The following is a 24,759-nucleotide window of genomic DNA, read 5'->3' as shown; positions in this document are numbered from 1 at the left end:
GGGTTAATACCAGATGAACAATGTCCTGCATAGGGAATCAGCAATTCACAACCAAGCCAGTTTTCAGGTTTAAAACAGAATGACATTTATTAAAGGCTAGATGCCTAGTATTTATACAGGTTTGACCCCCCCCCCCCCCCAGATGGGGGTTGAAAGACTGTTGTACATTACATGGAGGGAACAAGCCCTTTGACATGATACAATAGAATTATATTACTTAAACACTTCAACCACAAGACACTCTTGGCCCTTCTTATCACTTAGGCGTTTTCTCTCTGGAGGTGATCAAACAATAGAATGCTTAGCACTAATTAGATTATAGCTGGAGCCAGCAACTCTGTCTTTAGAAATTAGTTTCTTAGCTAAACACAATTAACTCCTTCAGTCCTGACAGAAGGGTCTGTCACATATCTCCCCCGTTGTGGAACACTCCGGCAGACCCGGCTTGACCCTTTGGCGGGTCAACCTGGGGATGACCGGACTAGGAGGTGGTAGGCATGTCAGTTTGCCAGGACAATCCATCTGTATTCCCGTTATGAGAGAGAATTCCTGTCCATACAAAGAAGGGTTCAACTTCCTCAGTGCCCAGACTAGGGCTAAACAGTCCTTCAAAATCCCATCAGCTTCTTTACGAGTTTTCTGTACCTGCTCTTTATAGGTATCCACAATCCCTTCATACTGACATAGGGTGCCCTTGAGTTGCTGCACCTCACTATGAGCCAGCGTCAGCTTCTCCTCAAGTGTCGCTAAGTTTGTCTTTAAGGTTTCATGTCCCACTCTCAAGCTGGTGTTTTCTGCAGTCTGTCGGTGCAGCTTGTCTAGCAGAGATTCACGTTCTAAACGTGCTTTTTCCTCTGCGCTCCTCTTCTCCTTCATCAGCGCATTGTAACGGGACCTCCACATATCAATAGCAGATAGAGATTTACTGAGCTCAGCGTCCTGGGGCTTAGCAGCAGGTGGGTCAGTCTCTGCTGCACGGATCTGGGCACGGGTAGTCACAGAGTTAACATCAGCGGGACCCATAGGAGCGTAGGCAGAAACAAGGGGGGCCAAGTCATTTCCAAGAAGAACATCAGCAGGTAAGTCCTTCTTGACCCCCACATTCACAGGTCTAGCGCCCACTCCCCAATCCAAATGTACCCTGGCAACAGGTAGGCTGAACACATCGCCCCTTGCTACCCTCACAGCCACAGTGTCTCCAGTGTACTGTTTCTCAGACACCAAGTTCTTTTGAAGCAAGGTCATGGTAGCACCAGTATCCCGTAGACCACTGACCTTCTTCCCATTCACTTTAACCAGTTGCCGGTTATTCCGGTGGGCAGCTTGCACAAGGTCTGCCTCATGTAGGATGCTCCAGCATTCTTGCGCCTCTACGTAGCGGGCCGCAGGCTGAGGATTACGTGGGATTCCGCCGGCAGGTCTTCTCCAGGACTGCGCTTGGTTCGCTGCGTTTAGGGGACACTCTGGTCTTTTGTGCCCTAGTTGCTTACATCCAAAGCATCGAATCGGTTGTGAGTAGCCCCGCAAATTGAACAGGGCTCTCTGAGGGTAGTTCGTGTCCGGAGGCCGTGTGGTATAGCGGTGCGCCGGGGTTTGGTAACTGGCAGCTGCTGGGGTGACTGGGGGTCTGTACTCCACTCTAGCAGGGGGCTTAGTGGTAGCAGTGTCCAGTTTGCGGGCATCCGTATACTCATCTGCCAAGCGAGCCGCTTCCTGCAGGGTGGAGGGTTTACGGTCCCGAACCCACTCTCGAACTCCTGCGGGTAACTTGTCGAAGCAATGTTCCAACAGGAATAGCTGCAGCACCTCTTCCCCAGATATGGCTTGGCACCCCGCTATCCAGTGAGCTGCTGTGCGGTGCACCTTACATGCCCACTCAAGGTAGGAATCTCCAGCTAATTTAACAGTGTCTCTGAACCGCCTCCGGTATGCCTCCGGTGTAACCGCATACCTGGAGAGCAGAGCCTCTTTTACCGTATTATAATCCCTGACTTCCTCATCTGGAATGGCCCGAAAAGCCTCTCTGGCCCGGCCGGATAATTTTCCAGATAATATCGTGACCCAGTCCTCTGCGGGTACCTTGTGTAGTGCACATTGCCTCTCAAAATCCGCAAGGTACCCATCAATCTCTCCTTCTGTTTCCAGGAAGTTTTTAAAAGCTGCAAAATTTACTTTTCTCTTTTCCATCTTAGTCAGTATTGTAATAATCCCCCTCTTCCTGAGGTTACTGGCTTGTGTAGTTGCTCTTCTGGGCGATAAGGTTCATTCCGTCGCTTGCCACCAATTGTTACGGTACCAACAGGATACCAGGGTTAATACCAGATGAACAATGTCCTGCATAGGGAATCAGCAATTCACAACCAAGCCAGTTTTCAGGTTTAAAACAGAATGACATTTATTAAAGGCTAGATGCCTAGTATTTATACAGGTTTGACACCCCCCCCCCCCAGATGGGGGTTGAAAGACTGTTGTACATTACATGGAGGGAACAAGCCCTTTGACATGATACAATAGAATTATATTACTTAAACACTTCAACCACAAGACACTCTTGGCCCTTCTTATCACTTAGGCGTTTTCTCTCTGGAGGTGATCAAACAATAGAATGCTTAGCACTAATTAGATTATAGCTGGAGCCAGCAACTCTGTCTTTAGAAATTAGTTTCTTAGCTAAACACAATTAACTCCTTCAGTCCTGACAGAAGGGTCTGTCACAAGAATATCCTACAAGTAATGGATGATCCGTGGACTGGATACACCACAAGAGAAATAAATTTATGAGGTAAGCATAAATTATGTTTTTTATTAAAAACTTCAGTCACCTCTGCACCTTATAGTTTCTCCTTTTTCTTCCTTGGCCTTCGGTTGAATGACTGGGGGGTGGAGTTAAGGGGGGAGCTGTGTAGGCGGCTCTGCTGTGGTGCTCTCTTTGCCACTTCCTGTTAGGAAGGATAATATCCCACAAGTAAGGATGAATCCGTGGACTCGGTACATCCCAAAAGAAAGAAATTTATCAGGTAAGCATAAATTTTGTTTTTCCAGCATTTTGCTGGTAACCTAGGTTAACAATTTTGCTTTCTGGTCTCTCTAGGGAGTGTTGGAAAAGCACAATTTGTACACAAAAGCAAGGTATTTACAGCCAAGGCAAGCAAAATAAATAATGTATAAAGAAAATTAAACATTCAAACATTTCATATTGCAATGTCAGTGTTTTATATCCCTTTAACTTGACTTCAATAGAGTAAATTTATATTACTGTCAGCCAGCTTGCCAGAAAATGTTTGCAAACTGGAAACGAGAAGGGCAAGTGAACTGTAAGACAGCAGCCAGACCCCCTCCAGGCCTTGCTTGGATATATATAGTTCCAGTGAAACCGAAATATCACAATCACTATGCTGTCTATGAAACATTTCTGTTACCTAAAATAACCCTTGGTGAGAAAGGGTCTCCCAAGGCAACTAGATTAATAAATATTTTATTTAACCACATTTAAAATATGAATGGAGGCAATATTTAGTTACCTTTTTATTGGCAAATTAAATAGTTTCTTGTGTGTTTTTCTATGAATAACCTTTCAAATAGTAACATAAACGTGGCAGCAATTTATCACACTTTAAACCATGTACAATTAGCGAGATTAATTAGAACAAGACTTTTTATGCAATAAAAATGTTTTTCTGTGGTTTATAAAGACTACTGGCAAATTTCTAAGTTGTCCCCTGCAATTTCTATGTCCTCTCGGACTAGTAGACCACTGGAAATGTCAAGATATATATATATATATATATATAAACACACACACAATGGGCTAGATTACAAGTTGCGCGCAAAATAATGTTTGGGAGAAAGCAATATTTACGCTCAAGTTAGTAATACCAGTGCACGCAAATGTGCACTAGTATTACGAGTCAGGTGCAATGGGAACGTGACCTCTCGTTCTCATTGCACATAAGCTTTGCATTTACGAGAGTGCCCTTCCATAGGCTCCAGTGGGAGCCTTGTTCTCATGCCATCAGTCGCACAGCGATGGGCAGCAAATATAAATATATATGCATATATAGTTATGCGTTTATATGTGCATATACACATATTAACACATAAATATATATGTATATAAGCATATACACATATTAACACATAAATATATATGTATATAAGCATATACACATATTAACACATAAATATATATGTATATAAGCATATACACATATTAACACATAAATATATATGTATATAAGCATATACACATATTAACACATAAATATATATGTATATAAGCATATACACATATTAACACATAAATATATATGTATATAAGCATATACATATATATTTACAAGGGGGGAAAAGTGTGAGATCTACAGTGGGAAATTGTTTAGAGAATACACAAGACCTGGTGGAGAAATTTCAGCTTCACCCAGGAACGCCCCTGTGTCAGTCACAATACACAATACACACCACTGCTATCTCTCTAAACTTGAATACTGGTGCACGGGCCCCCTCAGCATATTTTAATTGCCATTTTTAGTGGCATACATAAGCAGTGATAACTTTTACTATCAGCATTTTTGCAAAGTTTTTACCTTTCTAGCCCTTTAATGGGCCATTCACTATCTGTGCCCAATTTAACAAATTCAATGGATTAAAATATTAAACATTCTTCTTCCAAGACTATTCATGCTGTTTTGACAATTACCTAAACATACAAAACTATTAATATGATTGTAAAAAAATTTCCAGAACGATATAAAAATATCTCTCAAAAACAATATTATCATGGCTAGATTGGAAAATGAACGTAAACAAATTAAAACAAAAATGTAAATACACACACACCTTATGGGCCAGTAGTGGTAACTAAACCTCAGTTTTTACTATTTGCATCTACTTATATGTGAGGTTGCGCCAGCTAGTTTCTGTGTATATTTTTGTAGTAATTCCCTGATGAATTTTGTACCCAGTTTGCTGTGGGGTTAAAGGGAAATTAAACCCAATTTTTTTTCTTTTATGATTCAGATAGAGAATACAATTGTAAACAACATTCAATTTTACTTCTATTAACTAAGTTGCTTCATTCTTTAAATATTCTTTGTTAAAGAAATAACAAAGCACATGGGTGAGCCAATCACACAAGGCATCTATGTGCATCTACCAATCTGCAGCTACTGAGCCTTTTCAGATATGCTATTCAACAAAGCATTTCAAGAGAATGAAGCAAATTAGATAACAGAAGTAAATTGGAAAGTTGTTTGAAATTGCATGCTCTTTCTAAATCATGAAATATGTTTTTTAGGTTTTATGTTCCTTTAACTGTCTGTGTCCTTTCTCATGCTGTATGTAATGCACCAAGTTTAATCTGAAATTTATGTCAGGGGGTGGATATGTACAAGGTCCACATTCAGAGTGCATTCCTTTGTCACTTGTTTCTGTCTGTCTGTGTAAATGTATATGTGAAGTGTTCATATAGGGGCATTCCAATAGTTTATGTTGAGTGTTTATAATGTGTCATGTTCTTTTGTCTCTGTAGTGGTTCACATCATTCAGGCAGTCCTTCTGCTCTTTGCCCTAAACCTAATGGAACTTTGGACACTTCTAAAGTCTATATAGTTTCACATGCCAGTGGGCATCAGACTTCTGGATCTGCATCCAAATCCTTTCAAAGACAAGGAGCTATAAGCAAATATGTCATTGGCTGGAAAAAATCTGAAGACAGCCCACCTCCTGAAGAATGTGAAATTGCAGAATGTCAAGAGTAAGTTGTTTCATGTGTTCTTATGTTTTATTATTTTAATAAGAATTAATATGAATAATAATAATATAAATATCACAACACAAAATAAGTTCAATGAACTATAACAGAAGAGATACAACTCTTAAATCCTAATTTAACAGCTTGGCGGATATTCTCATATGTTATCCTAGTATGAAAATATCCAGGTGAAAGATAAAAATTGAGTACTCACCAAACCTCAATCCTACGAGGCAAGAATAATACTCTGGCAGGGAGAGGGGATGATGTGTGGTCCATAACTTTGAAAGTCTCTTGGAGATGGTAATATGATTTTGTAGACACTTGAGGGATAAAACACAAGCAACTTCCAATAGTGTAAAACTGTTTAATATGTCACACAATAAAAATCCTTACACGTAGTGCCCTCAGTCAATATGAGGTCACTAAAAGCCGTTGGTATAGATGTAAATACAAAACGTCTGTATATTTGTCCAAGAGATATGCTGCTCAAGATCAGCGCCTGCCAGGATAAAAGGTAGTCCACAGGTGTAACCATATTTTATTGACATATATAATGTTTCTGCCATAATTTAAAAAATCATCATTTAATTTTTGGGGGGTTTTGGCTGAAAAAAATATGAAAGGGACTTGAATCCCCAAATGTTTTATTCTTTTGGTATCCTTTTTTTGAAGAGTTTTGAAGAGAGCAGCATTGCACTACTGTGATCTAACTGAACACATCAGGTGAGCCAATAACAAAAGGTATATGTGCAGGCCCCAATCAGCAGCTAGCTTCCAGTAGTGCATTGCTGCTCCTGAACCTACCTAGGTATGATTTTCAACAAAAGATACCAAGAGAACAAAGCAAATTAGGTAATAGACGTCATTTAAAAAGTTGTATGATATATGTGAATCATGAAGGATTTTTTTTTAATGTGCCTTTAAATAAAATAATTTTCTCCAACATTGGTGTGTCCGGTCCACGGCGTCATCCATTACTTCTGGGAAATGTTCTCCCCCACAGGGAAAAGCAAGAGCTGTCCATATAGCTCCCCCTCTGGCTCCGCCCCCCAGTCATTCTCCTTGCCGCTCTGAACAAGTAGCATCTACCACGGGGATGGCATGGAGTTTGTGGTGTTAGTTGTAGTTTTTTATTCTTCTATCAAGAGTTTGTTATTTTAAAATAGTGCTGGCTTGTACTATTTACTCTATAACAGAAAAGTGATGAAGATTTCTGTTTAAGAGGGCTATGATTTTAGCACAAGTAACTAAAATCCATTACTGTTACCACACAGGACTGTTGAAACAAGAGAACTTCAGTTGGGGGTAACAGTTTGCAGACTCATCTGCTTCAGGTATGACTAGTCTCCTTCTAACAACACAGGCTAATGCTAGATGACAGTCATTTTTCCCCTCAGGGGAAACGGTAAGCCATTTTTCTTTCACCTCAGCAAAAAAGATAACAGGCTTCCCCTTTTTGTTTTTTATGCTGGTAGACACTGTTAGGGGCTAAATCGATTGGTTTTTATTACAATATTATACCATTTGAAATATTTTATAAGCTCACATACACTTGGGAACGTTTTTTATTGATCTGGCTTGTTTTAGACACCTAAATCTAGTCAGGAAGGCCCCTTCACTCTAGTGTGCTGAGGGAGGAAGCCTCATTTTGACACTTCAGCTGTGCAGTTGAATTTCAAGGCAGTGCATGCAGATTCATGTGAGAGGGTCCTGTGGTTCAGAAAGTGACTCCAAAAGGCTTTTTTCTGTGAATGGTGACCCCTAAGGAAGGTAAAAAGCTGCAGCAAGGCTGTAGCTGGGATTGTGGTGTGTAAAAACGGTTAAATCCAACAATTAGCTCCGGTTTGCTTGTTTTAAGAGCTAGAGTCTCCATATTTGCTGTGCAATACTTTCTAAGCATTAAAACACTGGGGTACAAATTTCAGAAAAATCGCATATTGCCTTCATAGTTTTTTGAACATTCAGAAATAAATGTGTCATTTTATTATTTAAAGAGACAGTAACGTTTTTGTTTAAAATCGTTTTTATTGCATTGTTTGCCTGCCTAAATCTGTTTAACATGTCTGTTCCATCAGATAACCTATGTTCTGTGTGTATAGAGACAAATGTGGTTCCCCCTTCGAGTGTTTGTGATAATTGCGCCATAGCGTCCAAACAAAATCAGGACAGCTCTGTTATTTTTCATAATGTTGCCCAAGATGATTTATCTAATGAAGGTAGTGGGGATAGCTCTACATCCTCTCCTTCTGTGTCTACACCAGCTTTTCCCGCGCAGGCGACACCTAGCGCGCCAGTGCTTATTTCTATGCAACAATTATCAGCAGTAGTGGATAATTCTATAGCAAATCTTTTATCCAAACTGCCAGTTTTTCAGAGAAAGCGTGATTGTTCAGTTTTAAATACAGATAAAAAGGATGAACAATCAGACGCTGACGATGCCTTATCTATTTTACCCTCACATCAATCGGAATTGGCTGTGAGGGAAGGGCTGTCTGAGGGTGAAATTTCAGACTCAGGAAAAATTTCTCAACAGGCAGAACCTGATCTAGTGGCATTTAAGTTTAAGCTAGAACATCTCCGCGCTTTGCTTAAGGAGGTATTAGCTACTCTGGATGACTGTGATTCCATGGTAGTACCAGAGAAGTTGTGCAAATTGGACAAATTTTTAGAGGTCCCAGTGCACGACGGCGCTTTTCCAATACCTAAGAGGGTAGCGAACATAGTGGAAAAGGAGTGGGAGAAGCCAGGTGTACCCTTTGCCCCACCTCCTATATTTAAGAATTTTTTTCCCATAGTAGACCCTAGAAGGGACGCATGGCAAACGGTCCCGAAGGTTGAGGGAGCTGTTTCAACACTAGCGAAGCGCACAACTATTCTTATAGAGGACAGCTGCGCTTTCAAAGATCCTATGGATAAAAAATTGGAAGGATTGCTTAAAAATATTTTTGTTCAGCAAGGGTTCATCCTTCAACCAGCTACGTGTCTTATTACTGTCACTTCAGCGGCGTCCTTTTGGTTAGAAGAACTAGAAAGGTCGCTCCAGAAAGAGACTTCCTATGAAGAAGTCATGGACAGAATTCACGCATTAAAGTTAGCTAATTCCTTTATATTGGATGCCGCCTTTCAAATAACGAAATTGGCGGCGAAAAACTCAGGTTTTGCTGTAGTAGCGCGGAGGGCGCTTTGGCTAAAATCCTGGTCGGCAGACGTGTCGTCCAAGACTAAGTTACTGAATATTCCTTTCAAGGGTAAGACCCTTTTTGGGCCGGAATTGAAGGAAATTATTTCAGACATCACTGGGGGTAAGGGCCATGCCCTCCCACAGGATAGGCCTTTTAAGGCTAAGAACAAGTCTAATTTTCGTTCCTTTCGCAATTTCAGGAACGGACCGGCTAATAACTCCACTGCCGCTAGACAAGAAGGTAACGCGGCCCAGCCCAAACCCGCTTGGAAGCCCATGCAAGGCTGGAACAAGGGTAAACAAACCAAGAAACCTGCTGCTGCTACCAAGACAGCATGAAGGGGTAGCCCCCGATCCGGGACCGGATCTGGTAGGGGGCAGACTATCTCTCTTCGCTCAGGCTTGGGCAAGAGATGTTCTGGATCCCTGGGCACTAGAGATAGTTTCCAAGGGATACCTGTTAGAATTCAAGGGACTTCCTCCAAAGGGAAGGTTCCACCTGTCTCGCTTATCTTCAGACCAGATAAAGAAACAGGCATTCTTACATTGTGTAAGAGACCTATCAAAGATGGGAGTGATAAACCCAGTCCCCTCCGGGGAACAAGGTCTAGGGTTTTACTCAAACCTGTTTGTGGTTCCCAAAAAAGAGGGAACTTTCAGGCCAAGTCTGGATTTAAAGATATTAAACAAGTTCATCAGTTCCTGAGGTTCGCCTTTCTGGACAAACATTACCAGTTTGTGGCTCTTCCATTCGGTTTAGCCACCGCTCCCAGAATTTTCACAAAGGTGCTAGGGTCCCTTTTAGCGGTCCTAAGACCGAGGGGCATCGCTGTAGCACCTTATCTAGACGACATCCTAATCCAAGCGTCGTCTCTTTCCAAAGCGAGGGCTCATACAGACATTGTGTTGGCTTTTCTCAGATCTCACGGGTGGAAAGTGAACATAGAAAAAAGTTCACTGTCACCGTCCACAAGGGTTGCTTTTCTGGGAACAATAATAGATTCTGTGGAAATGAAGATCTTTCTCACAGACGTCAGAAAGACAAAGCTTCTAAAAGCTTGTCGAGTTCTTCACTCTATTCCTCAACCCTCCATAGCTCAATACATGGAAGTAATAGGACTAATGGTCGCAGCAATGGATGTGGTTCCTTTTGCTCGAATTCATCTAAGACCATTACAGCTGTGCATGCTCAATCAGTGGAATGGGGACTATACAGACTTGTCTCCCCAAATTCAAGTAGACCAGGTAACCAGGGACTCACTTCTCTGGTGGTTGACCCAGGATCACCTGTCTCAGGGAATGAGTTTCCGCAGACCGGAGTGGGTCATCGTCACGACCGACGCCAGCCTCTTGGGGTGGGGCGCGGTCTGGGACTCTCTGAAAGCTCAGGGCCTATGGTCGCGGGAAGAGTCGCTTCTCCCGATAAACATTTTGGAACTAAGAGCTATATTCAATGCGCTCCTGGCTTGTCCTCAGCTAGCGGAAGCCAGGTTCATAAGATTTCAGTCGGACAACATAACGACTGTTGCATACATCAATCATCAGGGGGGAACAAAGAGTTCCCTAGCGATGAAGGAAGTAACCAAGATAATCCAATGGGCAGAGAATCACTCCTGCCATCTTATCTGCTATTCACATCCCAGGAGTAGACAACTGGGAGGCGGACTATTTGAGTCGTCAGACTTTCCATCCGGGGGAGTGGGAACTCCATCCGGAGGTCTTTGTTCAGTTAACCCAATTATGGGGCATTCCAGACATGGATCTAATGGCGTCCCGTCAGAACTTCAAGATTCCTTGCTACGGGTCCAGATCCAGGGATCCCAAGGCGACTCTAGTGGATGCATTAGTGGCGCCTTGGTCGTTCAACCTAGCATATGTGTTTCCACCGTTTCCTCTCCTCCCCAGGCTCATAGCCAGGATCAAACAGGAGAAGGCCTCGGTGATTCTGATAGCTCCTGCGTGGCCACGCAGGACTTGGTATGCAGACCTGGTGAATATGTCATCGGCTCCACCATAGAAGCTACCTTTGAGACAGGACCTTCTAGTACAAGGTCCATTCGAACATCCCAATCTAGTTTCTCTGCAGCTGACTGCTTGGAAATTGAACGCTTGATTTTATCCAAGCGTGGGTTTTCAAATTCTGTGATTGATACTCTGGTCCAAGCCAGAAAACCTGTGACTAGAAGGATTTACCATAAAATATGGAAAAAATATATCTGTTGGTGTGAATCCAAAGGATTCTCCTGGAGTAAGATTAAAATTCCAAAGATTCTCTCCTTTCTCCAAGAAGGTTTGGATAAAGGATTGTCAGCTAGTTCCCTAAAAGGACAGATTTCTGCATTATCCGTCTTGTTGCACAAACGACTGGCAGCTTTGCCAGATGTACAAGCTTTTGTTCAGGCTTTGGTTAGAATCAAGCCTGTTTACAGACCCATGACTCCTCCTTGGAGTCTAAATTTAGTTCTTTCAGTTCTTCAAGGGGTTCCGTTTGAACCTTTACATTCCATAGATATTAAGTTACTATCTTGGAAAGTTCTGTTTTTGGTTGCTATTTCTTCTGCTAGAAGAGTTTCTGAATTATCTGCTTTGCAGTGTGATCCACCCTATCTGGTGTTCCATTCAGATAAGGTTGTTTTGCGTACTAAGCCTGGTTTTCTTCCAAAAGTTGTTTCCAACGAGAACATCAACCAGGAAATAGTTGTTCCTTCTTTGTGTCCGAATCCAGTTTCAAAGAAGGAACGTTTATTACACAATTTAGATGTTGTTCGTGCTTTAAAGTTCTATTTAGAAGCAACAAAAGATTTTAGACAAACCTCATCCTTGTTTGTCGTTTACTCTGGTAAGAGGAGAGGTCAAAAAGCTACTGCTACCTCTCTCTCTTTCTGGCTGAAAAGCATTATCCGCTTGGCTTATGAGACTGCCGGACGGCAGCCTCCTGACCGTATCACAGCTCACTCTACTAGGGCTGTGGCTTCCACATGGGCCTATAAGAACGAGGCTTCTGTTGACCAGATATGTAAGGCAGTGACTTGGTCTTCTCTGCACACTTTTGCCAAATTCTACAAATTTGATATTTTTGCTTCTTCGGAGGCTGTTTTTGGGAGAAAGGTTTTGCAAGCCGTGGTGCCTTCTGTTTAGGTAACCTGATTTGCTCCCTCCCTTCATCCGTGTCCTAAAGCTTTGGTATTGGTTCCCACAAGTAATGGATGACGCCGTGGACCGGACACACCAATGTTGAAGAAAACAGAATTTATGCTTACCTGATAAATTACTTTCTCCAACGGTGTGTCCGGTCCACGGCCCGCCCTGTTTTTTTTAATCAGGTTGAAATTTTTTTTCTTTATACACTACAGTCAGCACGGCACCCTATAGTTTCTCCTTTTTCTCCTAACCGTTGGTCGAATGACTGGGGGGCGGAGCCAGAGGGGGAGCTATATGGACAGCTCTTGCTGTGTGCTCTACTTGCCTTTCCCTGTGGGGGAGAACATTTCCCACAAGTAATGGATGACGCCGTGGACCGGACACACCGTTGGAGAAAGTAATTTATCAGGTAAGCATAAATTCTGTTTTATATAGAAACTAATGCAGCAGTATTAGTTGTATATTACCGCTAATAGCAGCAAGTGATTATCAGCCAAAGAATGTTAGCAGAGAGCACCTATGAGCCAGTGACCATTAAATAGACAGCATACACCAATTTTCATATAACTGCTTGTAATAGTCACTACTATAAAGAAGCGCGCAGATACTGATGTAAAAATCCAGAATAAAACCTTTTAAAAACTTACTTAGGTGGAATTTAGAAGGCCTCTTACATTTAGGTGTGTTCCGTCCGATCCCACAACTCCAAAATTATCTTGGATAAAAATTACTATGCTTTTCTATCCCGCTTATGTGTTGACCTCTCCTCCAAACATTATGAAATGATCTCATGGTTCAGCCGTATAGCAGCCGTTAAGATGATGCAGCTCCCTAAGATTACTTGTTGCAGTGTATACCTTTACATCTGTCTTCTTCACTCATTCCAATCAGTCATTAATTCATACATTTGGATGGGTTAGAACCCCAGAATTGCAGCTAGAGCTCTCTATCACCCCCTGTGAATCAGGCGGCATAGGAATCCCCAGTATCTTGCTTTATTATGAAGCGGCTATGATTTCCCATGTATCTGCCTGGGACTCTAGTCTCCCCCCCCCCCCCCACCTGTTGGTCTGAACTTGAACCAGCTTACCTCCCAGCCCGAGCCAGATTAGAAGGTCTTCTATGGATACCTCCCCATTGCTCTGCTTCTCTTCCCATCCATAATGGTATAGTGAAACAATGTAGACAATTCTGGCTTAAACCTCGCCACTTTCCCCAAATTGCACCTCATCCCTCCCCACTCCACTCAATTCAAGGTCTTTCTTTTGGCCTAGGCGACACAGACCTGATATCAGAGGCAATCTCTCTGGAATTGGAGATCAAAGATTATTTTAGAGGTTCTTCCGTCCTCTCCCACTCTGATTTTCTCAAACACTTTGATCTCCCTCCATGGCTGCACTTCGACTTTCTTAGACTTAGGTCACTCCTGAAAAGCTGGGGATTCTTAACTCCCTCTGTTAGGACTTCTATGAGATGGGAGTCCAGATGGTATTCCCACTCCTAATTATGTTCCCCTCTTTCGGTTCACTACAAATGTCTAATGAACTCACCTAAATTCCTAAAAACGCATGCAATTAAGGCCTGGGAGGTGGACTGGGGCCAATAATTCACTAACAAACACACCAAATTGGCCATACCCAGTGTGACCTTGTATAAACTCTATTACAAACTTATTTACAGATGGTACCTAGTCCCCACTAAACTCCGTAGAATTTTTATCCTCTGTTAATTGGCGACTATGTGGTAGTATTGGCGACTTTCAACACATTTGGTGGTCCTGCCCAGTAATTAGAGGAAGTGAAAAAATTGTGTCAAGCTTACTGACTTTTCTCCCTAAAGAGATGGCCCTTCTTCATCTGAAACTAGAAAGAGTTCTCAAACCTCAACGGTGCCTCCTTATCATTGTTTTGATGTCAGTAATATTTGCTTTAGCAAGAAATTGGCGGAAACTATCTGCTCCCCTCTGGCAGGGCATTTTTAATTTGATTGGCCATTCAGGAGAATGGAAGAGTTTGTATACCACTTCACACTGCAAACTGGCCTATACTGTTCTATTTGGGCCCCATGGAATTCTCTCTTTCCTACTTAATGTACACCTCAGGCCCCCACCGGCTCATTACTACTTTCCACCTGGTACCTACCCCCCCCGTCACTAAACCGTTTCTTCTGCCTACCAGGTTTGATTTTCTTTTTTTCACTTTATAGTTACCTTGGTTATTCTTGGCTCTAGTTTTAATGTTGATTTTTTGTTATTATTTCTCTTTCCATGTACACTTCCCACAGGGAAGAATGTTGATTGTCTCAACCTGTCTTGTTTATATATTGCTGTTTTCTTGAAAATAAAAAATTAATAATGGTAAAAAAAAAACTTACTTAGAAGCTCCTAGTTTAGCACTGTTGATGAGGTTAGGCTAGAATACCCACTAAATGGGCTGAGAAAGCAAAAAGAGCGGACACTCTCCCCTCCTCTGCATATGACAAACAGGAGCAAGTAGGAGTCTGCAGACTTCAATCTTCATCTGATACTTTGGGGTTGGTTAGGAGTCTGAATATCAGCACATTGTTATTTAAAAATAAACAAAAATATACATTAAAAAAAAAACACTCCCAGATGGGCTATGTAAATGGATAATTTGCAAAACATTTATGCAAAGAAAAATCTAGTGTGCAATGTCCCTTTAATAGGAAGTACACAACTAATAATACACACAACTATTCATTTCAAGATAACAGATGTAATGACGCTTCTGCATTTAAAGGGCCAGTAAATACAGCAGATATGCTTTATCAACAAATACATGATAACAAGACAATGCAATAGCACTTAGTCTGAACTTCAAATGAGTAGGAGATTTTTTTCGGACAAATGTAAAAGTTATGTCTTTTTCCACTCCCCCTGTACCATGTGACAGCTATAAGCCAATCACAAATGCATATACGTATATTCTGTGAATTCTTGCTAATGCACAGTAGGAGCTGGTGACTTGAAAAGTGTAAATATAAAAAGACTGTGCACATTTTGTTAATGGAAGTAAATTAGAAAGCTGTTTAAAACTGCATGCTCTATCTGAATAATTAAAGTTTAACTTGACCTGAGTGTCCCTTTAAGTATAATGTGTGAGAATGTGTCTGTCATTACTTATGAATTATCTTCCTTTGGTAAAGACCATTTGACCAATAACTCTGAAATATCTTTACCAACTGACTATGGATCGTGCTACAGCTGTCTGTTGTCCTTCACTGACCTGGCCTTCAAAAATGTATTTTGCCACCAGTATTCATAATAAAAATGATCTATTTCAGTGTTTCTCATCTTTAGTCTTTAAGTACCCTTAAAAGGTCAGATTTTCATATCTTAATTAGAGCACAGGTGAAATAATCAGCTTATCAGTGAGCACACATGAAAACCTGGCCTTTACGGGGTACTTGGGGACTAGAGTTGAGAAACAGTGATCTATTTCTTTCATGTAATTAGCAAGAGTCCATGAGCTAGTGACGTATGGGATATACATTCCTACCAGGAGGGGCAAAGTTTCCCAAACCTCAAAATGCCTATAAATACACCCCTCACCACACCCACAAATCAGTTTTACAAACTTTGCCTCCTATGGAGGTGGTGAAGTAAGTTTGTGCTAGATTCTACGTTGATATGCGCTCCGCAGCAGGTTGGAGCCCGGTTTTCCTCTCAGCGTGCAGTGAATGTCAGAGGGATGTGAGGAGAGTATTGCCTATTTGAATTCAATGATCTCCTTCTACGGGGTCTATTTCATAGGTTCTCTGTTATCGGTCGTAGAGATTCATCTTTTACCTCCCTTTTCAGATCGACGATATACTCTTATATATACCATTACCTCTACTGATTTTCGTTTCAGTACTGGTTTGGCTTTCTACAACTTGTAGATGAGTGTCCTGGGGTAAGTAAGTCTTATTTTCTGTGACACTCTAAGCTATGGTTGGGCACTTTTTTATAAAGTTCTAAATATATGTATTCAAACATTTATTTGCCTTGACTCAGGATGTTCAACGTTCCTTATTTCAGACAGTCAGTTTCATATTTGGGATAATGCATATGAATAAATCAATTTTTTCTTACCTTAAAATTTGACTTTTTTCCCTGTGGGCTGTTAGGCTTGCGGGGGCTGAAAATGCTTCATTTTATTGCGTCATTCTTGGCGCGGACTTTTTTGGCGCAAAAAAAATTCTGTTTCCGGCGTCATACGTGTCGCCGGAAGTTGCGTCATTTTTGACGTTTTTTTTACGCCAAAAGTGTCGGCGTTCCGGATGTGGCGTCATTTTGGCGCCAAAAGCATTTAGGCGCCAAATAATATGGGCGTCACTATTGTCTCCACATTATTTAAGTCTCATTATTTATTGCTTCTGGTTGCTAGAAGCTTGTTCACTGGCATATTTTCCCATTCCTGAAACTGTCATTTAAGGAATTTGATCAATTTTGCTTTATATGTTGTTTTTTCTATTACATATTGCAAGATGTCCCACGTTAACACTGAGTCAGAAGATACTTCTGGAAAATCGCTGCCTGGTGCTGGATCTACCAAAGCTAAGTGTATCTGCTGTAAACTTATGGTATCTGTTCCTCCAGCTGTTGTTTGTTCTGATTGTCATGACAAACTTGTTAATGCAGATAATATTTCCTTTAGTACTGTTACATTACCTGTTGCTGTTCCGTCAACATCTAATGCTCAGAGTGTTCCTGATAACATAAGAGATTTTGTTTCTAAATCCATTAAGAAGGCTATGTCTGTTATTCCTCCTTCTAGTAAACGTAAAAAGTCTTTTAAAACTTCTCATTTTTCAGATGAATTTTTAAATGAACATCATCATTCTGATTCTGATAATGGTTCTTCTGGTTCAGAGGATTCTGTCTCAGAGGTTGATGCTGATAAATCTTCATATTTATTTAAAATGGAATTTATTCGTTCTTTACTTAAAGAAGTCCTAATTGCATTAGAAATAGAGGTTTCAAGTCCTCTTGATACTAAATCTAAACGTTTAGATAAGGTTTTTAAATCTCCTGTAGTTATTCCAGAAGTTTTTCCTGTCCCTGATGCTATTTCTGAAGTAATTTCCAGGGAATGGAATAATTTGGGTAATTCATTTACTCCTTCTAAACGTTTTAAGCAATTATATCCTGTGCCATCTGACAGATTAGAGTTTTGGGACAAAATCCCTAAGGTTGATGGGGCTGTCTCTACTCTTGCTAAGTGTACTACTATTCCTACGGCAGATGGTACTTCCTTTAAGGATCCTTTAGATAGGAAAATTGAATCATTTCTAAGAAAAGCTTACTTGTGTTCAGGTAATGTTCTTAGACCTGCTATATCTTTAGCGGATGTTGCTGCAGCTTCAACTTTTTGGTTAGAAGCTTTAGCGCAACAAGTAACAGATCATAATTCTCATAGCATTATTAATCTTCTTCAACATGCTAATAATTTTATTTGTGATGCCATCTTTGATATCATTAGAGTTAACGTCAGGTATATGTCTCTAGCTATTTTAGCTAGAAGAGCTTTATGGCTTAAAACTTGGAATGCTGATATGTCTTCTAAGTCTACTCTGCTTTCCCTTTCTTTCCAGGGTAATAAATTATTTGGTTCTCAGTTGGATTCTATTATCTCAACTGTTACTGGAGGGAAAGGAACTTTTTTACCACAGGATAAAAAATCTAAAGGTAAATTTAGGTCTAATAATCGTTTTCGTTCCTTTCGTCATAACAAGGAACAAAAGCCTGATCCTTCATCCTCAGGAGCGGTATCAGTTTGGAAACCATCTCCAGTCTGGAATAAATCCAAGCCTTTTAGAAAACCAAAGCCAGCTCCTAAGTCCACATGAAAGTGCGGCCCTCATTCCAGCTCAGCTGGTAGGGGGCAGATTACGTTTTCTCAAAGAAATTTGGATCAATTCCGTTCACAATCTTTGGATTCAGAACATTGTTTCAGAAGGGTACAGAATTGGCTTCAAGATAAGGCCTCCTGCAAAGAGATTTTTTCTTTCCCGTGTCCCAGTAAATCCAGCGAAGGCTCAAGCATTTCTGAAATGTGTTTCAGATCTAGAGTTGGCTGGAGTAATTATGCCAGTTCCAGTTCTGGAACAGGGGCTGGGGTTTTATTCAAATCTCTTCATTGTACCAAAGAAGGAGAATTCCTTCAGACCAGTTCTGGATCTAAAAATATTGAATTGTTATGTAAGGATACCAACATTCAAAATGGTAACTGTAAGGACTATCCTGCCTTTTGTTCAGCAAGGGCATTATATGTCTACAATAGATTTACAGGATGCATATCTGCATATTCCGATTCATCCAGATCACTATCAGTTTCTGAGATTCTCTTTCCTAGACAAGCATTACCAGTTTGTGGCTCTACCGTTTGGCCTAGCAACAGCTCCAAGAATTTTTACAAAGGTTCTCGGTGCCCTTCTGTCTGTAATCAGAGAACAGGGTATTGTGGTATTTCCTTATTTGGACGATATCTTGGTACTTGCTCAGTCTTCACATTTAGCAGAATCTCATACGAATCGACTTGTGTTGTTTCTTCAAGATCATGGTTGGAGGATCAATTTACCAAAAAGTTCATTGATTCCTCAGACAAGGGTAACCTTTTTAGGCTTCCAGATAGATTCAGTGTCCATGACTCTGTCTTTGACAGACAAGAGACGTCTAAAATTGATATCAGCTTGTCGAAACCTTCAGTCACAATCATTCCCTTCGGTAGCCTTATGCATGGAAATTCTAGGTCTTATGACTGCTGCATTGGACGCGATCCCCTTTGCTCGTTTTCACATGCGACCTCTTCAGCTCTGTATGCTGAACTAGTGGTGCAGGGATTACACAAAGATATCTCAATTAATATCTTTAAAACCGATTGTACGACACTGTCTGACGTGGTGGACAGATCACCATCGTTTAGTTCAGGGGGCTTCTTTTGTTCTTCTGACCTGGACTGTAATTTCAACAGATGCAAGTCTTACAGGTTGGGGAGCTGTGTGGGGGTCTCTGACAGCACAAGGGGTTTGGGAATCTCAGGAGGTGAGATTACCGATCAATATTTTGGAACTCCGTGCAATTTTCAGAGCTCTTCAGTCATGGCCTCTTCTAAAGAGAGAATCGTTCATTTGTTTTCAGACAGACAATGTCACAACTGTGGCATACATCAATCATCAAGGAGGGACTCACAGTCCTCTGGCTATGAAAGAAGTATCTTGAATTCTGGTATGGGCGGAATCCAGCTCCTGTCTAGTTTCTGCGGTTCATATCCCAGGTATAGACAATTGGGAAGCGGATTATCTCAGTCGCCAAACGTTACATCCGGGCGAATGGTCTCTTCACCCAGAGGTATTTCTTCAGATTGTTCAAATGTGGGGACTTCCAGAAATAGATCTGATGGCTTCCCATCTAAACAAGAAACTTCCCAGGTATCTGTCCAGATCCAGGGATCCTCAAGCGGAAGCAGTGGATGCATTGTCACTTCCTTGGAAGTATCATCCTGCCTATATCTTTCCGCCTCTAGTTCTTCTTCCAAGAGTAATCTCCAAGATTCTGAAGGAATGCTCGTTTGTTCTGCTGGTAGCTCCAGCATGGCCTCACAGGTTTTGGTATGCGGATCTTGTCCGGATGGCCTCTTGCCAACCGTGGACTCTTCCGTTAAGACCAGACCTTCTGTCGCAAGATCCTTTTTTCCATCAGGATCTCAAATCCTTAAATTTAAAGGTGTGGAGATTGAACGCTTGATTCTTAGTCAAAGAGGTTTCTCTGACTCTGTGATTAATACTATGTTACAGGCTCGTAAATCCATATCTAGAGAGATATATTATAGAGTCTGGAAGACTTATATTTCTTGGTGTCTTTCTCATCATTTTTCCTGGCATTCTTTTAGAATTCCAAGAATTTTACAATTTCTTCAGGATGGTTTGGATAAAGGTTTGTCTGCAAGTTCCTTGAAAGGACAAATCTCTGCTCTTTCTGTTCTTTTTCACAGAAAGATTGCTAATCTTCCTGATATTCATTGTTTTGTACAAGCTTTGGTTCGTATAAAACCTGTCATTAAGTCATTTTCTCCTCCTTGGAGTTTGAATTTGGTTCTGGGGGCTCTTCAAGCTCCTCCGTTTGAACCTATGCATTCATTGGACATTAAATTACTTTCTTGGAAAGTTTTGTTCCTTTTGGCCATCTCTTCTGCCAGAAGAGTTTCTGAATTATCTGCTCTTTCTTGTGAGTCTCCTTTTCTGATTTTTCATCAGGATAAGGCGGTGTTGCGAACTTCTTTTAAATTTTTACCTAAGGTTGTGAATTCTAACAACATTAGTAGAGAAATTGTGGTTCCTTCATTATGTCCTAATCCTAAGAATTCTAAGGAGAAATCATTGCATTCTTTGGATGTAGTTAGAGCTTTGAAATATTATGTTGAAGCTACTAAGAATTTCAGAAAGACTTCTAGTCTATTTGTTATCTTTTCCGGTTCTAGGAAAGGTCAGAAGGCCTCTGCCATTTCTTTGGCATCTTGGTTGAAATCTTTAATTCATCATGCTTATGTCGAGTCGGGTAAAACTCCGCCTCAAAGGATTACAGCTCATTCTACTAGGTCAGTTTCTACTTCCTGGGCGTTTAGGAATGAAGCTTCGGTTGATCAGATTTGCAAAGCAGCAACTTGGTCTTCTTTGCATACTTTTACTAAATTCTACCATTTTGATGTGTTTTCTTCTTCTGAAGCTGTTTTTGGTAGAAAAGTACTTCAGGCAGCTGTTTCAGTTTGAATCTTCTGCTTATATTTTCAGTTTTTTTCTTTATAAGATTTAAACTTTATTTTTGGGTGTGGATTTTTTTCAGCGGAATTGGCTGTCTTTATTTTATCCCTCCCTCTCTAGTGACTCTTGCGTGGAAGATCCACATCTTGGGTAGTCATTATCCCATACGTCACTAGCTCATGGACTCTTGCTAATTACATGAAAGAAAACATAATTTATGTAAGAACTTACCTGATAAATTCATTTCTTTCATATTAGCAAGAGTCCATGAGGCCCACCCTTTTTTGTGGTGGTTATGATTTTTTTGTATAAAGCACAATTATTCCAATTCCTTATATTTATGCTTCACACTTTTTTCTTATCACCCCACTTCTTGGCTATTCGTTAAACTGATTTGTGGGTGTGGTGAGGGGTGTATTTGTAGGCATTTTGAGGTTTGGGAAACTTTGCCCCTCCTGGTAGGAATGTATATCCCATACGTCACTAGCTCATGGACTCTTGCTAATATGAAAGAAATGAATTTATCAGTTCTTACATAAATTATGTTTTTATAGAGATGTTAAAGTATTTTTTTTTCTTTGTTGTATCAGAAACAGGGCACTTTTGTAACTGTTGCTCCTGTACTAAATGTTTTTAGCAGCAGTGGGAGTTTTTTTTCTGTTAGTGATCAATAATAAAAAATACACACACACAATTTTTAAAACAGCACATAGAAAGTCTGCACTCTCAAGGTCAAGGTCTCTTCCTCCCTGGCTGTAGGTTAGAGATCCCTATGTGTTGTGATAATAATTTTGTTTTGTAATTTTCCCTATGGGCTTTGCACCCAGGCTGGTCTTGGGTTAACTGCCTAAGTCACTGTAAGCTGTGCAGCTGGCTTTGAGTTCTGGTGAGCACCCAGGGATGTGAGTTTTGCAGGGTCATGGGATGTGCATACAGTCTGGTTTAAGAGTGCAGCCCTATATCTGTGTTTTGTGTGTGTATATATGAATGTATGTGTATATACAGTATATATATATATATATATATATATATATATATATATATGTGTGTGTGTTGCGGGTAAAGTCCGAAATTGGATAATCCTAGCATTACCCGGGTAATCCTAGGATTACCCAAGCAGCTCTGGGTAAAGCCCGAAGTAAAATTATAAATCTACTCAGAGTGCATCAACTCACTTCATCAAACATATTCACATCTTCTATATATTTGATTTAAAAAAAGCTGCTGCTTTTTAGCACATTTCAGTAAGAAATAAATTTCTGAAACATATATACAATGCAGTGTAATTCCCACATCTTCACTATCTAATTTTGCCTCCGCTTGGGTGGTTCAAGGGGGGTAACCCTCATTCCCCAAGGTTCACATGGGGTGGATGCCAGAGGATCGGCTGGGCGCCTTCCTTGAACCCCCATCAAAAAAACATAGTGTAGATGAGGAATTACACTACTTCGGGCTTTACTCAGAGCTGCTTGAGTAATCCTAGGATTACCCGGATTTCGGACTTCACCCGTAACACACACACACACACTCCAAATAAGCATTGCAAATTCTTATTTGCTCACTATGAAAATAAGTTTTTTTAGCATTTTCTGTCTCTTTAATGAAAATATCTCACTGGTTCTTAGGGCTCGATTTATCAATCAAGGGCGGACAGGGGAGTACATATTTGCCCCTGTCCGCCCCAGCTCTCCTCTGGCAGGCGCTTACGTGCAGGAGCTGTCAATCTCCCTGGTCAGACGAGAGCAGGAAGATTGAAATTCTCCACCAAAGAGGAGGAGAAGAGGGTAGGAAGCAGCTCTGTGATGACTGCTGCTTGACAAATACTGACTGCAGGTTTTCTTGTGAGAACCTGTAGTTGAAGGAAGGAGAACGGTTTGATAAATCGAGCCCTTACTGTCAAAAGAGGCTTTTTACGAAAACTATATTAAAGTACTCTATAAATGGTACATATATCCCACAAGATTTGCCAATACACAGGACAGCAGGCCCCACTTGTGCTACAGGGGTTGTGGGGAGGAAGGGACATACTTACACATGTGGTGGCATTGTGGAAAGGTTACAGAGATTTGGAATCAGACTTCAAGGTATCTAAGCCTAATTCTAGAAACTAATATCACACTTACCCCTGAACAGGCTTTGCTTCATTTTCCTCCAGATAATAAAGTGAAAAGACATCACAAGCTAATAGCCTTGATCTGCACGGTTGTGAGAGTAAGCATAGCTAGATTTTGGAAGGTGGATCCACCCTCATTTGAATATATTAAAAGTAGAATAGATTATCACTTTACAATGAGTAGCGCCTCGGCAGAGCTTCTTAATACCAGGGATAAGTTTATACAACAGTGGGAACCATATATTTTGTATACTGAAAAAGAAAATAGAGCTAGAATCCTAGCAAACCAACAAGATCAGTAGGAAACAATCCGGTTAGAGTGCCTCAATGAGTGAGATAATTGAGTCTTCAGGAGCAAGATGAATGGGTAGAGATGAGGGGGGGAGGAAATAGGGATTTGATCATGATTGAGATTGAGTCAGGCTAGATGGAAAGCGGAATTAACACACCATTATATTTTGGAATGTTACTGAAAGGTCGATAAACCAAAATTACTCTTGTCTTGTGTGGAAAACTCACATATTCAATCACTTGAAGGCTGTAATGTTATTGTATTTGTATTTTTTGTTTTTATGTTTCTAACTGTTATTTAAGATGCTGTATGTAATAACATTCAAAAGTCAATAAAAAAAAACTTTCATAAAAAAAAGAGGCTTTTTACCAAAATGTATTTTTTGTTCTTTTTGGGATTAAATGCTAAATATTTGATATACTTTACCAAGTATATTGTAAATTACAAATATTTTTGGAGGGCAGGTACATTCTGCAGATTGGAAGAAAATTGTGACTACATGACTGAGGCAGATTTGAAAAAGACTTTGACAACAAATGAATGGAACATTAAGTTCCAAGCGTAATTCCCCATAACATGTTCAGTTATGGATGATGAAAAACAGCTTGCTATGCACTTTATTTCTATTGCTTATTTTTCCTGTAATCTATCATTTTTTCTCACTACTCCTGAAGTGCATTCTGTGCAGTTCAGAATCTTAACCCTCCATCAGCTCATGAATATTTCTCACTATTTGAACACAATATTAAGAGGCATTTCAAAGGATGTGTCCTTGGAGTATAAAACAAAGCACATTTTGCTAACAAAAGGACAGTTTAACTCTTCTAAGGCCAACTTCAAATTTCATAATTGCATCTTTTTATGTTATTTTACATCTTGGCATAGTTTTATATACTTTGGTGTGATTACTATATTTTCCATGTTCTATATATCACCATATAATACACATATTCTCAAAAAATCTTAAATCCATATTTGTTGCTTTTTGATTGTTTTTCATGGAAACCCAATGCCTGTGACCTTCAAGGAATGTGTTTTCATGATTCAGGTAATCGGCACCTGAAGCCACTCCAAGCTGGCACCAAGGCAAAGCCACCAAGCAATTTGCAGGTTGCTGCAGGCCACAAACAGGTTAAATTCCATATAATGCATATAATTGTTTGACTGGAAACTCTAAGCTTTTATTTGGTCTACTTAGAGACAGGCTAATATTTGTTATTTTGACTGAATGCAGCAAAACGGTTTTTGTTCTAAATGAATGTTTTTGTCTAAATGAATGTTTTTGTCTAAATGAATGTTGAATGTTTGCTTAACATTTAATATTTGTTTTTTTGTGAGAGAATTCCCCCCCCCCATTTGTCAGATGTAACTGTTGATTATCTTAAAGTGGTGGTAAATTCTAGCGTTTGTTAAACACTAGGATTTACCATTGGAACAAATAAAGCGGACTTTTATTCATGAAGTATAAAATACTTCATGCTGAAAGCTCACTTTATTTGTTCCAAGCGATCGCCTTTACT

General features: G+C 40.4%; 1 protein-coding gene across 15 annotated transcripts in view; it reads left to right on the top strand.

Annotated features, from left to right (window-relative positions):
- SIPA1L2 (signal induced proliferation associated 1 like 2) overlaps positions 1-24,759 on the top strand; it is a 730,143-nt gene that overhangs the window by 585,755 nt on the left and 119,629 nt on the right. For 14 of the 15 annotated variants that reach the window (XM_053711127.1, XM_053711126.1, XM_053711122.1 and 11 more), the window contains one exon: positions 5,528-5,752. The exons of the other annotated variant lie outside the window; for it this stretch is intronic. In XM_053711127.1, coding sequence (XP_053567102.1) covers positions 5,528-5,752 — 225 coding nt within the window. The remainder of the gene's footprint in view (positions 1-5,527; positions 5,753-24,759) is intronic. 15 annotated transcript variants of the gene reach the window in all.

The sequence above is a fragment of the Bombina bombina genome, chromosome 4 (genome assembly GCF_027579735.1).
Source record: "Bombina bombina isolate aBomBom1 chromosome 4, aBomBom1.pri, whole genome shotgun sequence".
In the NCBI taxonomy this organism is placed as follows: Eukaryota; Metazoa; Chordata; class Amphibia; order Anura; family Bombinatoridae; genus Bombina; species Bombina bombina.
Note: the sequence above shows the minus strand (reverse complement) of the source record. Positions and strands in the feature narration are given on the sequence as shown.